Below are 14,457 nucleotides of genomic sequence, written 5' to 3' on the forward strand. Positions count from 1 at the left end.
TCAGAATGAAAATGAATGCACAATGAATATTGGACAGAAAAAGGTCCAGTAAATCAAGTTTTGAAGTCCATAGAAAATGTGTTCTTTTGTTCTACCCATGTTTCATAAGGTGACCTTTTTTCCCGACAAACTGCTGTTGTAAGTGCTCCATGGGTGGCCATGCATACATCACCCGCTCTTTGTTCACAATCTCAAAATCTAATACTTAATTTCACTTCTGTCCAGACCCCTGCCACAGGGGACGTGTTCCTTCAGCAACCTGAATTTAAATCTCCTGCACAGTTCGCTGAAACAACAGTGACATTGAACTCTCTCCTTTGGCTTCAAAACTGCTGCATTTTTAGCACTGAAATTCAGAGAGAAGCAGTGCAGTACTCATTCCTGCTGGAAACAGGCCAAGTAGGTAAGGCCTCAGGGAGTTAAACAGAAAGCAAGGACATTCATGGGAAAAAAATATTTGGATTCAGTGTGCGTTGTTTGCATTCAAATGGCCCATCTCTGTTATCTTCTGCTTTATATGTGTGTTATTAAAATTAGCAAAAATCCAAAATGCTCCTTCAGTTTCCAAGCAAAAGCAAAAAAACTAAAAAATCTCCACAAATGAATTATCAGATAGATTGAGAAATATTGGTACAGTTAACCTTTCTATGCCATTTCAGACAAAGCGACACACAGAAACCCATTAGAATTACCCATGTCCCCCTGCTACATATCAGATAGTCCGCACAGAGCAGCTGCAGCTTCTATGCAAATGAAGAGCCAGGCCTGGCACAGAGCAGACCGCAGGGCTCATTTCTGCACTCTGGTCAGATAAGCCCCTGACCTGCAGATATTATCGCTGGTGTCTGTTCATATCCCACGAGTAGCCTGCTATCACCCACCAGAGCACTGGCAGAAACCAACCCTGCCAAAAATGTTGCCAAAAAAGTATTTTCATTTTTCTCATTCCAATTATTTGCTTCATCACCCATAAAGAGATACATTTTCATGTCTTTCTTGTCCTCAAAGTTTGCATATTATTATGCAGACAGCTGAACTGGCAGCGTTGATTCTTAAATGTGTACCATATCAGAATATTGATGCTCTTCAAACCCATGTGCTCTCCAGGGACACAAAGGCGGCGTTTAATCCCCAACCTGAGCCTGGACACGTCATCTCCAGTCAGAAAGCCCATCACCAGTCCTGGGGTGCGTTGGGTGGATGGCCCACTCCGCCCACCTCAGAGAGGAATGACTGAACCCTTTGAAATAAAGGTTTATGAGATTGATGATGTGGAGCGCTTGCAGCGAAGAAGGACCTCGGGCAACAAGGTGAGCATGACAAAGCAAGGTTATCCAAAAATTCCAGAAAGATCCATGAGGAAACGGTTCCCTTACCAACGGTGGACCTGGAGGGAACTCATGCTGCATGTTTTAACATACTTGATTCAACCTCTCTCCTCTTACCACCAAGTTCTTGAGATGAATCAGGTGTTGGAGCAGGACAAGGGTTGGTGACCCCTAGACTAGAGATTTCATCTCACACCATGTTTCCCATGTTTCTTTTGCCTTCAGGAGGTGGTCTATTTTAGTGCCAAACTGAAGATCCTGGAGCACCGGCAGCAGAGAATAACTGAGGTGCGGGCCAAGTATGACTGGTTGAAGAAAGAGCTGGAGCAGACCAAGCAGCATCTAATGCTAGAGCCAGAGAAGTGGACGAGTGAATGTGAGTGCCTTTCTTCAGATAATTTAAGACAATTAACTGTGTATTGCATTCAGACTTCATTCATAATGAAACAACTGGACGTGATGAACCTTAACCAGCTGAAGTCTTAAAGATGTTATGGCTTGTAGGTTTCATCCTACATTCATTGGTCAATATTAACGAATGTATTTTCACCTTACATACCTTATGATATTTGCAGTTGACCTTCAGCAGACATTTGAAGTGGATTCTCTGGAGTACCTCGAGGCCTTGGAGTTTGTCACAGAACGACTTGAGAATCGGGTCAACTTCTGCAAAGCCCACCTGATGATGATTACCTGCTTTGATGTCACCTGCAGACGTCGGTAGATGAAACGGGATCAGACGTTGCGAGCAGGCAGAGGACTATGGGAAGTGGAACAGCGCAGCTGTCGGATTGTATATGTGGGCAGAGCAGGCCACTGAAAATGGTGACAAAGCTGGATGGGGAAATAAGACTTATTTTTTATAAAAGGAGGATAATGGGAGGATTGTGTGAAAATAGAGAAGAAAGTTTATCAAAAGAAGGGCAATGCCCCCCAAACCAGGATATGCACTTTTATATTAAACAAACTCTTGGGGTCATTGTATGTATATACGGTTTGCTTGCTTGCATTGAACAAAGCCTGACAGTTGGGTAAAAACTATTGTAAGTGGAAAAAAAGAAAGTTTTAAGGTTAAGTGCCTTGCAAAACACTTAAAATAGCAAACCTTTTCCGTATTGTGTACAGATGGTGCTAGCTTAATTAGATAAGTAAAAAAAAAAACAGCTTGTTTTACTTGGTGTGTTAACATTTTGACTTTATCGTCTCTCGACTATTTGTACCTGTATTGTTATACACTAGTTTAATGGAACATTTGAGCTGTTATGTGTACGTTTTCTATTATTAATTTTCTATTCTAAGAGACAGTGGGACCACCAACAGTGAATGGCACAGGACAGGTTTTTTTTTTTTTTTTTTGCTGTAAAAAGGCCTGTGCCTGGCTTATTGATTTCCAAATCCCCCATGGATATGCTGGCATCTCTAGCAACGATCAGCCTCAGGCCAATCCACCCATGTGTGCTGCCATGGAGAGGAGAGGCAGACAGAAGGGTACTAAACAAATTCAACTGCTGGAGCCACAGGGGCTGTCTGAGATGCGTTACTGCCAACATTTCTGCCATGGATTTTTTTTTTCTTTACCCCTTGTTGTTGGCTACGTATGATGATTTGTGAAATTTCCCGACGCTTTCAGCAAATTAATGCACTGGGAAAAAAAAAACATTCTCAGTCACTTTCATGGTAATGAAGCCTTTCTGTTTTTACTGTCGGGCAGCATCCTCGTGAAAATGCTTCTCTGATATTGGTGCTGTGTCCATTCACTCTACGTGGTCTCGATGTCATGGTGCAAACACTTTGTTTAAATACAACAAAATATATATACACACACATATATATGGTGCTTGAGACAGTTTCAGCTCTAAATGTTTATACATAAATGAATATACAGTGTATAGTCTGTTTCTGATCCTAACGCCAGACTCCACATGCCTCGTCATAACACACCCATGTCCCCCCATGTCCCCAGCTTTTCACAGCGTAATGAAGGAAGGATATTATTTATTTTTGAACTCAGGAGGCCTGTAAGACAGATGCTTATATTCTATAATTTATTTACACACAGTGGTCTGCAAGATACTATGCATTAAAATTTTGTACAGTAGCTGATCCCATTTCATATATAAATATATATAGATATGCGTATATACATGGCGCATTTGTTTCATTTTATAAATGTTACTTGTTTTCCTACTCTTCGACGTCTCTTAATAAATCACCAGTCACAGAGCAACAGGAGGCTTGCGATGCTGAACTGCTGTTCCACGAAAAACCCATTTTTCTGTCATGACCCTGCATCTTCATGCATACTCGGACTGCTTTGATGAAAATTTATGCTGTGTGCTGTTCACAGAGGAGTAAAATTAGTTATTTTGCGGCCCTTGCGTCTATTTGTTTACAAATAGTTGCGAAACAAATGCGCGGGTTGTCCCTCCAGCGTCAAAGTGAGTCTACCCGTCTTCTTGTTCTCATTTTATGTATTAAAACCTATTGCGGTTTCTCATGATAATCACAGTTGGAAAAAAGTTCTGGATGAAAATGGTAAAGTGGCATTGAATTTCATGTTGCAGAGGCTTGGTCAGGCTATGTTGATTGACGTGTATTCCTCTTTTCATTGGAATGAGAAAGAAAAATGACAACAGGACTGATGTAAATAAAGTATGTTTGAAAGTGGCATCGTAGTTTGAATTTTTTCAAGCCATGTTGTCAAGAGAGGAATTCTAAAAAAGTCTGAATATGACCTTTTTCCTGGTATATTAAGTATCAAAATATCACATTATGCTGTGCTGTATCACAGTGACAATCACTTCACTTCTTATGCTCTTTATCTGCAAAGGCAGCAGCACATAATAGACAGTGCACTGTGGATTATGCTGATATGAAAACTTATGTCACATATAAACTATTCATATATTTTATGTAAAAATGTATATATTTTAGTAATATGAATGTTATTTCAGTATAAATAGGTTATGTGAATTATCAGATTATGACAATGAAATTATTATGGCCCCCAGCAAAAACTGATACATAAAACTAATAGTATACACACACACACACACACAAATCCTTTGTTGAAGGAATTAATCAACATGGTACATCTCAACTTGGTAATATATGCCCACTCTTCCTTGCAGATTATGAGGGCATATCTTGTACATGGTCCTATTCAGGTATGGGCTGGGCCATTCCCATACTTTCAATTTATTCTTCTAATGAAGCCATTGTTTTGCTTGGGATATGTGCTTGGGATCATAGTCACGTTGAATTATGAAATTCCTCTTTATCTATAGCAAACCCTGAAGGTTTTGGGTCAAAAGCGACTGGTATTTGGAAGAAAAGCAATCCCAAAGCATGATACTGTCACTACCATGCTGCACCATGGGTATGGTGATGCAAAGCGTTTCTTGTGCACATTGCATTACCTACAATGGTAAATGGCAGTATATGAGATGCACTTTACCAGTTTAAAAATGTCAATCACTTCATAACGTTTCAGTATCCAGTGAGTTGCCTGTTACAACCACTATTACCTGTTGCTTCACTCCTCCAGCATCAGGCTTCTGTTATTAGCACTGACCATATCCCTTTAAGATGTGAGAGCACCTGAGGGCAGGTCAGCAGGCTGTCAGTGGTTGTAGCTCATTTCCAGGAACGGGATCATGCAGAGCATCCGAGCTGATATCAGGATGTAGGGGGGCCCGAACAAGTCGACGAAGGATCGGCCTTAAAACAAATTACGTCTTTCCAAAGGCAGCTTTCCTGACACCGGGGATGTAGATATGTTTGAGTGCTGTTTTCTTTCCTAAATGCAGAGTCGGTGGGCTTGGAGAGTGCCGAATGAGATTGGTAATCCCCGTCTTTCTCTAGCCTTCCAGTCATAAGGTTTAAATAGACTTAACTAGGAAAACATGTTCTAGGAAGCTCGTCCAGAGAAAGCCCACGAACGATGGACCGAAAGCTCGGCTGTGCTGACCTCAGCGCTAGAAAAAGCATTGAGTGGTGAGGCAGAGACAACAAACGTACAGAGCTGGCCTTCCTGACATTTCAATATCCAATGTGAGGAAAACACACCGTCAGCGAGTGTGTCAATGTGAAACGTCAAACCAAGAAACAGAGCTGTAATGTGATTATTCTGATTAGTTATTAGGAGGCAATGAGAAAGAATACGCTGGATTAACATGGGTAAAATACCCATGGGTAAAATAAACATCAAATTGGGTAAAATAAACATTTACTTCAGCCAATGATTTTAATGAGAATTAATAGATATATTCAAGGTTAATGAGGCAATTTATGGCTATACAACATTATTAAGACTCGCTGGTGAAAAAAAGAAAAAAAAAAAGAATGAAAGAACCATTCAGATGCCCAGTGCATTATGGTAGAAGGCACTGTTTTTTCTGCCCTACAAAGACACATGACACGTGGCTCTCATCGTCTCTTTCTTGCTGCCGTGCAGTTCAGCTCCGCCCGGAACTCCTCCAGACTCCCCCTCAATTCGTTAGTCAGCGTGTGATCGCTCCCGTGGGTCACCTTCATTATATCATAGGCCTATAGAACAAGAAGAGAATTCTGAATGTGGACAATTTATGGCATTTGCTTTTTGAAATGGTGCCAAATAATCCTTAAAAACATTGATTTCAAATGCAAATGACAAAGCGACTCGAGCCTTTTCTGCAAACCACAATAAAAAAATTGAGATGACTCCACTGTAAACATGAAACAGAACTATGATAACTCGTTCAATCATCGATCTCAAGGCACAAAACGAACCATGAAATCAACCCCAAAGCTGAGTGGTCATAAATTCAATTTACATTCACATATTATTCTTGCTCATTAATGATGAAGGACAAAGTCATTCAAAGTAAAAAAAAAACACCATACACTGACATTTCTCAATCACTTGTTATTTTTTACTGCTTCTTCCTACTCAGGGATGTGGCCATTCAGAGACGCAGAATAGGGCACACACACACAAACACAAACCTACGGACAATAAAGAGTCGCCAATTCACCTAGTGTACATGCATTTGGACGGTGAGAGGAAACCCAGGTGACACCTGCGCGAACCCGGGCAGGGTAAATTTGATCCACTGAAAGAATGAAGGCCTGAAGATTTGAGTAGTGGCCAAATACGGGAAGCCATTGTAAAGACTCCACACACAGAAAGAGCTTAACAAAAAAAAAAGACACAACATGGAAGTCAATATCCATTGGACCCTTTAGACATGACTGGATAAAAACAAACAAAAAAAAAACAAGTCATCACAGCACACAGCCTCATTAGGGCCGTCAGCCCAAGAGCAGACAGGGGCGAGAGGAGGTGATAATCCACCTGTCTGAAGGTCTCCAAGGCCTCGTCCACTCGGCCCAGACAGCGCTGCAGCTTTCCAACCCTCATCAGTTGCACGGCTCTGGCCGGGTGAGGATCTGAGTAGTAGAGCCTGCAAGAGGAACGGAATTCAGTTCAGTCCTTGCACTGTAAAGGTGTGTTTTGTCATTTGATCATGTTCAGTCATGCTTATCCCACCTTAATTAATAAAACTCATCTGTAGACATTTTGTGGTAAATCTGAAAGCACCACGATACTTCATCCTGCACATGATATTTAGTATATTTAAAAAAAAAATTCTAAGGAGACAGCAAACGGCTTGATTGTTATCTATATCTTTGAGAAAAGTTTGTAAAGGAACCTATGTGAAGGGGGAGGATCCTACAGCCTGTAGCTCTCACAAAGAACACAGGTGAGGCGACCTCTGATCTCTGCTAGACGTCACATGAACAAATGTGGCAACTACCAGTAAATTTCTGTGGATTGGGTGTTCATTAGAGAACATTTGTTTCCCCCCACACAATGCCTACGTTTCCTGAAACAATGCACACCGGATCAACAAACTTAACGCCGTGTAGCTCCAGGGGCGATGAACTTGAAATTTGAAAATGCAAGTTCCTTATTTCTTGCTTAATTATCAAAATGTTTCAATATATTTTGGTTATGTTTCTTCCGCAGCAGCTTGCCTGAACATCAGTGTCTTATCAGAGAAGAGCCTTCAAAGCTTTCCTCCCACATTATTAATGGTGCTGAGCTCACTTCACTCAGTGCAGACGACGCATCGGTGTGAAACGAGTACTTTGAGCCGAGGCACCTTGCTGTGACGGTCATGTTCTGCAGATAAAAGGGTGCAGGAACCCTGCAGTAGACCCGGGAGGGACCTGCACATAAGCTGCTCTGAGAAACCCCCCAGCGTACATACAGCAAGCCTGTTTCTGTACAACGCGACAAGAGAGACGGGTTTTGTTCAAACCCACCGCTCCATGTCTCGCGCCATTATCATTTCTTCTCTGCTGAAGAGCAATGAAGAGTGCTGAAACACATAACAATAATAGCCTAAGCCCTGGAGGGGACGATGGCCATGTCAGCACTTTCGGAGAGAGAAGGACTGCGAGGTAATACTTCCTGTCAACGGCAGTGAAAAGCCTCTTATTGTACCGTCCTGACCATAGGAGGAGGTGTCTGTGTGTATGTGTGTGTGTGTGTGTGTGTGTGTGTGTGTGTGTGTTTAGGGGCGATTTATGAAATGCCTTCATATGTAAACCATAGTGCCTCCAGATTAAAACTGCACTTGTGGTGTAGCTCCAGGTCAAGCGCGCTGCTTCAGGACCACTGAGCAAACAATAATCTCCAGAAAGGCTCCTTTCACACTTCATTTTTTTTAAAAGCTGCTATCAGTGACATGAGCTGTAGCCTCGGATGCCATGAAGGGGAGGGTGGCCATTTCCAGAGCTTTTAAATCCCACGTTGAACACTGCGATCAACACTAATGTCCACTCCACATTCGGCCTGATGTAGTGGGGTAGTGGTGGTGGCAAGAGGAGAAGAGCGTCAATAGCACATAATGTTCCGCTTGTCCCTGTAAAACATCATACTATATTACTGTGTAATTAACAAATGTAATTATTTTAGGTTTTTCTGTAACTTTAATTGAATTTGCATCCAACGTGTACATATTACTTTAGTTGTAATATGTTGTAATATGTTCATCATGCTGATGAACTGGCGAGTGGACTGATGCCGGGTGGAGGCTTGTGTTGGGCGCCAACTGTTCTGGGGCCGTAACTGCTTGAATTGTTTTTGTTTATTTGGAAAATTTTCAAAAGGAGTCAAGAGGAAAAGAGTCGTCCCACTGACAGATGTGATGCATATTCATATCCGGAGGTAAATTATGCAGCTGCTTTACATTTGATTTGCATAACATTCTCTGATAATTCTACAGCAAATCGGTCTGAGAAAACTGGCAGGTTTTGGGCTGCCTTCTCTTTTGGGGTTCAAGAATGAGTTCTTCTTGCCAGCAGACTGTTCATATTAAGATGCCCCTTCCTGTCACTTAGTGAATACAGGAAATGCAGGCAATGTTGGGATACTGTTGATACTGCAGATCCACGTTACAACTGCCAATGTTACAGAAGCAATACACCAAACAGGCATATTAGCTTCAGAAAGAACATAAACATAATAAACGTGAAATCAAAGCCGATAACAGATGCATATGAAGATGCTTATAAAGATGATCACCAACACCATTAATATCTGTAGTCTTGGGAAGTATCAATATATTTTGCATTCATGCCAAAACCAGATAAAATAAAAATGCATAAAAGAGCTTTGTTCGGTTTCTCACGTTACACCGAATTGATTAGGATATTCACAACACAATACACTGGCCCTAAATGAAGAAAAAAAAGATTGATATAGCGCATATTGATATATTGACTGTCTGAAAAGGTCAAGACAGTAAAAACAACAATGCAGTCTTCCATTTGTCTCATCAACCACAAATGACAGCACATTTGTTCTTGTTCTGCAGCGCTGCATACTGTAGATAAGGGCAAGTGAGGTGAACCTACTGCTATTTTGTGCAGGTTGCTGCCATTTTTTAGTGATATGGTCTTTCTTTCGGATACAACATAAATGGCAACATATATTAGTGCATAAAAAAAGAAGCTTCACATATGCTATATTTAATATAAAGTTATTACATTTAATATTGTAAGATACATGCAGATTGTGGCTGATGAAAAAAGTCTTTAGAATATTAGAACAATTCTGAATATTGGAATACAATCTACAATCATCAAAAAAAACATCCAATTCAGAAAAGTATATTCTTTTATACAGTCAGTACTTGGCTGGGGCTGAAGGGTTAAAGTATCTTGTTCGTAATTTATATTTTGAAAAAGTTATCAGACCAGATTCAATTCCTTCAGCTGAGAAGAATGGAATTTGCAAGAATGGTAATAAATCTCCAATCTGTGACAAAATATATTAAAGATTTATTCCACCAGCTGTAATCATTTTTCACAATATTCTCTTGTTTACTCCTAGAGTGCAATATTCCATAAATGCTTTAATTAGGTACTATAAGTTACACTTGATGTTGACTCTCAAAATGAATGACAAGCTCATTGTATGCAGAAGTGCAAATGAAAGATCGGATTTTAATTAATTTTCAGTTTTGTGTTCCCTAAGAGGCAGAGATATGTATTCATCAACATCATCGTTTAATATCATTAGACAGCAATGTGAACACACAAATGTTGCACAATCGAGTGCAACAATAGGCCGTCGCAAAAAAACACAAGAACTCCTCATATTTTCTAGAGTGGGTCCTCACACTCAAGTATTTCTTTTGTGTTCTAGTGGCTTTGTCTCATAATGTGATTAAGACATCAGCCACTCAGCTGAAGGGTCCTACCACGACTTAACTCAAATGTTACAAATTGTCATCTTAAAAGCACACTAGGGTGGGGCAGAAAGCGGACACCGAAATAAGGGTATAGGTCTATTTCACGTCACGTCTATATACATGATACTATACATGAAAATGTATTGTATTTATATGAAATAATATATGACCAAACAAATAAACAAATTAACCAACTTTTTCTTACTACTGCGGTTATCATATAATAAAGAGGCAGGCACAAGTTATAGCCTAACCACGAAACCATTACAGCCCATGGAAAAATCCAAAAGGCACAAGGAAAGACTTTCCTTTTCATGCAGTACCAAACAACCCAGGCTGACAGACAACGTTTGCTCGCGTTGCCTGATCATAATAATCATGTAATCAATCCCATTACAGCCCGCGGCGAAGGGGTGCTTCCACTTAGGGAGGCGAGATAAATCGATAGATCACCAGCGCTGCTTCCCCCCCTGGTGGAACAGGCCTGGTCATCAAGCCCTTACTGATAACAGAAGAAAAGAAGAATGCGAGGAGTGTTAATGAACGCTAGGTGCTAATGAACTGTGAGTAATTGCTGGTCAGACCAAAAAAAAAAGCCGACGCAGCAGAGCGGGGCTGTAGGGCCTGGCCGGCCTAGCAAGTTGTAATATGGACGGTGGTGGTGGTGGTGTTGGTGGTGGTGGGCTATTACTCCGCGTTGCTCTGGCAACCGCTTGAGGAGGAGCAGGGCGCGGGTGAGTCCTGTTAGGGCTTTCATTACTGCCAAGATGCCTTTCTATTAATCTCCGCACTGGATCATTACAAAGAACAAAGAGCCCAAGGCTCCACTGGGACCACTTGAGGGGAATATTAAAACTGGTATTCCTCCGCCCGCCCCGGCACAGCAGGACACCGGACGCTCTGCACTCGGAAGAGGCTGCAAGCTGACTGCGGGCCGATTTCTCGCATCAGCACCATCAGAGCTGCGCAGTGGTCAATGCCTTCTGTAATGCAGCGAACTGGCGAATGCCGCACGAGGGAGAGGAGCCGACACCCAGATGATTCTTTTTCCAATAGGAAACTGGCATCTCCTCGCCGCGCCGCTGTTTCTCCAACGACGGCGGGACCTTGCCGTTGCCCCGGCTGGGCCCTGGAGACAGAGCGGCGCTGTGAGTCACGGTGTTAGCGTCCTGACCTCCGCTACCGCCCCCCCCCGCCAGTCACCTCGCCCTCAATTTCACCTCCAGTGCAGCGGGCCTCTGTAATAACGCCGCATTTGCATGGGCACGGCCTCCGGAGTTCTGTGTTCCGCACGCCCACTGCTTCCCTGCCCCCTTTTTCTGCGAGCTGACTGCGAACCCAGCCGGGTTTGATCTCTCAGCTGTGCCGTGGACTGGATGAGCCCCGTAATAAACTGCCCACGCTCAGTCTCCTTCAGCCCCCGCTTTTCCTCTGACCCCTCAAAACTTCAGAAGGTGCAGCTGGGTGTTTGCACCGGCTGTGGGCGGCACGTCCCGGCTCACCCAGAGGTCGGAACCGGATTCATCCGGAGTTCAGGCCCCGCTTCATGGCATGAATCATAACAAAGGCGGAAAGGACGAAGTAATGACTTCTGCCTCACACTGGCAGCTTGGAGGGATCTGTCAGAGCGGGCTGGAGACTCACACAGGAACGGCGAGGCGGTGCAATCACAACTCCTCGATATGTCACCTATACCCTACGCATCTGACACGGAACATGTATTTCCCAGGCCTGTAAGAGCTCAAGGAGGAAAACATTCCCACAAAGATTTGTCACAGTATAACTCAATAACACAATGAACGGCTATTCCGCGTATGGAATTCTTCAGCGAAAACAGAACTGAGCAGAAGGCACCAATACAAACCAAAGAGAAGAAAAAAAAATATCCAAGATATTTTGCTAACTTAACAGAAATCCCAATGGCAACATTGTAAATATTCATTTAACAGTTTATTGCAGAATGTCTTTATTTTCATGAAACAAGAACATGATGTCTTCAGAGAAAAGAGACTATCCTGTTCTCCTATTGTTCTCTGAGCAGCAATACAATAAGGAGATCATTCATTACTTTACAGAGTTGGGGGAGACCAACACCCAGTTCTTCTAAAACATCTCTATATATCAACATGAACAAAGTGCACACAATGAAATGTGAGCACCCATCTGACTACAGGGGCCGCTTCCTTAACCGCTAGGCCACCATTTTTTAATCATTATGATTTGTGTTTTACACTATTTCAGAGTTAGTGTTGGGAATATACTGCATATGTTTAATTCATTCAGCACCACAATTCGTCCCTTGTCAAAATCACTCAGATGCTGGAAGGCGCATGGTCAGTCGTAGCCCTTGACAAGCTCAGCAGACACGGCGCTGGCCCGGCGAGACAGGCGGCTCCAGATGCTACCGGGCATTCTTAGCGGCGCATGGCATCTTGAGTCAGCATGGTCAGGTAAAAAAAAAAGAGAGTCCACCATGCCAGCGAAGCCCGGCTACAGACAGGCGCTGACAGATGTCGCAAGGTGTGAGACATCTGAAGCGCCTCAGGACGCTCTGTCTGAGACTGAGCTAATTTCCCATAATATCACTGTCAGAGTGTCACTACATCCGGACCCATTAGTGGTGTAGGGACCTGGCGGGTTGCACAGTGTCTTCAAAAAGGGTTTTATGTTTATGTGGTACATTCTAAACATTCATATTCATCATTTTTACATAGGCGTTTATATAACGACTTTTAATTTAAAGATTTATGTAATGTAGTAATTTACATTTTATATAAAATATTCATGTACATTTATGCACAGACTTGGACAGACAAAAAGGCTTTTTACTCATTTTTATTTATGTTAGTTCAAAGTTTGTACGTTTTAATTTAATATTTAATATGCGCATATTACCAATATATTTTTTTAAAGATGGTAGGAGTCAAAAGCCCCAAATTTAATTCTCTACGTTGACGACTGGTTATTTTGCTGTACAAAGTGATCATATTCTTCTTTTATATTTCCCAAAATAACACACTGTATTATGTGTAATTTAAAAAAAAAAAAACTTTGTTAATTTTATTTTAATTTTACTTCTCTTTGGAACAGAAATATTATAATTATTTTGGCTTGGAAATCCACTAATGCTAACATGCTAATAAAAAAAAATAATTGTCACCAAGTTTTAGCATGAAATGGACCAGAGGGTCACCACAGCCACCACCACCGTAACAACTACAGCTTCAGGGATCTTCAAATGGACCAGTAGCATCATAATGACACTGGACTACAGTTTGGACTTCTCCACCTCTACAACTGTAGGACTTTTTCTATTACTGGACAAACCATCTCCAGCCCTGCACTGACACCACTTGCAGGATCACTCTACCCTGGAAGGGCATCCCTCTCTGTATCACTCAGTTTTTTGTGTGGAGTTTTTCCTTGTGTGCAGAAGGGTCAAGTGTGGGGGTTGTCAACTGTAGGGTCTGTCAAAGCCCATTGAGACATACTGTATGTGATTTTGGGCTATATAAGAAATAAATGTTGTTGTTGTTGTTTATGACAATTGATCATGGCCATGCCCCACGGTAGCGTGCTAGTATGCTATGAAATAAACTAATTTATCAATGATTCCTTCAGTCTTTCTTTTTCTCATCTCTCATCTTTTTATAATTTCAACCATTTCACGAAATTAACTAATTTAACAATAATTCCACTCTTTCCCTTCAACCTTTCTTCCTTTCATCTCTTAACACTTTCTTTTACTGCTTTCCAAGCCAAAAGTCATCTAGTGTTTAAACACAAAGGGCGACCCCAAATATTTTATTCAATTTCTTACACGGGTAATTAGATACTGTGCAATATAAAATGCCATACTGACATACTGGTTTGTGAATAAGTGAGTTGTGTTTGGTATCTATACACACCACACTGTACTGTCTCATTCCTAAACAGCCAGCAGGTCATGCTTTTCCCAGATGCGTCACTTCACACCTGGACCCTGCGGCCCCCATGAAACAGACAACCACAAGACACAAGATTAAAGAACGGCTCTTGAATCTGGACGAGCCTTGTGCAGACAGTCACCCCAACTCCTCATGAGGTCGTGAAAAGTTTAAGAATCAAAATCAGATGCATGGGGTGTGGCTTTCATACTCCGTTACATAAATACATGTTTAAACTGTGCCACAACTCCCCGTCTGGTCACTATAAAAAGGTGACCGGGACAGGAGACCCGCGGTGCCAACAGGAGCCAAGAAACCCACAGCCACTCATCTCTCCGTACGCAGGAATGTCCCTCTTCTTTCCACATCACTGGATTAACTGCCTAATGACACCCATTTACATATTAATTACATGGCAGCCCGTTTCGCTTTAATGGAGCGCAGGCCAATTGCCCCGTG

At 42.0% G+C, this 14,457-nt stretch overlaps 2 protein-coding genes across 6 annotated transcripts in view; one reads left to right on the forward strand and one right to left on the reverse strand.

Annotated features, from left to right (window-relative positions):
* The window catches only part of kif26ba (kinesin family member 26Ba), a 64,622-nt gene extending 61,028 nt beyond the window's left edge, over window positions 1-3,594 (forward strand). For all 5 annotated transcript variants that reach the window (XM_028967780.1, XM_028967789.1, XM_028967798.1 and 2 more), the window contains 3 exons: window positions 1,108-1,310; window positions 1,554-1,704; window positions 1,904-3,594. In XM_028967780.1, the coding sequence (XP_028823613.1) occupies window positions 1,108-1,310; window positions 1,554-1,704; window positions 1,904-2,052 (503 nt within the window). In that variant the 3' untranslated portion in view covers window positions 2,053-3,594. The remainder of the gene's footprint in view (window positions 1-1,107; window positions 1,311-1,553; window positions 1,705-1,903) is intronic.
* Window positions 3,519-14,457, reverse strand: part of smyd3 (SET and MYND domain containing 3) — a 136,884-nt gene continuing 125,945 nt past the window's right edge. The window contains exons 11-12 of the mRNA XM_028967921.1: window positions 6,664-6,772; window positions 3,519-5,876 (exon numbers count right to left, since the gene is read on the reverse strand). Coding sequence (XP_028823754.1) covers window positions 5,757-5,876; window positions 6,664-6,772 — 229 coding nt within the window. The 3' untranslated portion in view covers window positions 3,519-5,756. The remainder of the gene's footprint in view (window positions 5,877-6,663; window positions 6,773-14,457) is intronic.

Source organism: Denticeps clupeoides, chromosome 1 (assembly GCF_900700375.1).
Source record: "Denticeps clupeoides chromosome 1, fDenClu1.1, whole genome shotgun sequence".
Classification (NCBI taxonomy): Eukaryota; Metazoa; Chordata; class Actinopteri; order Clupeiformes; family Denticipitidae; genus Denticeps; species Denticeps clupeoides.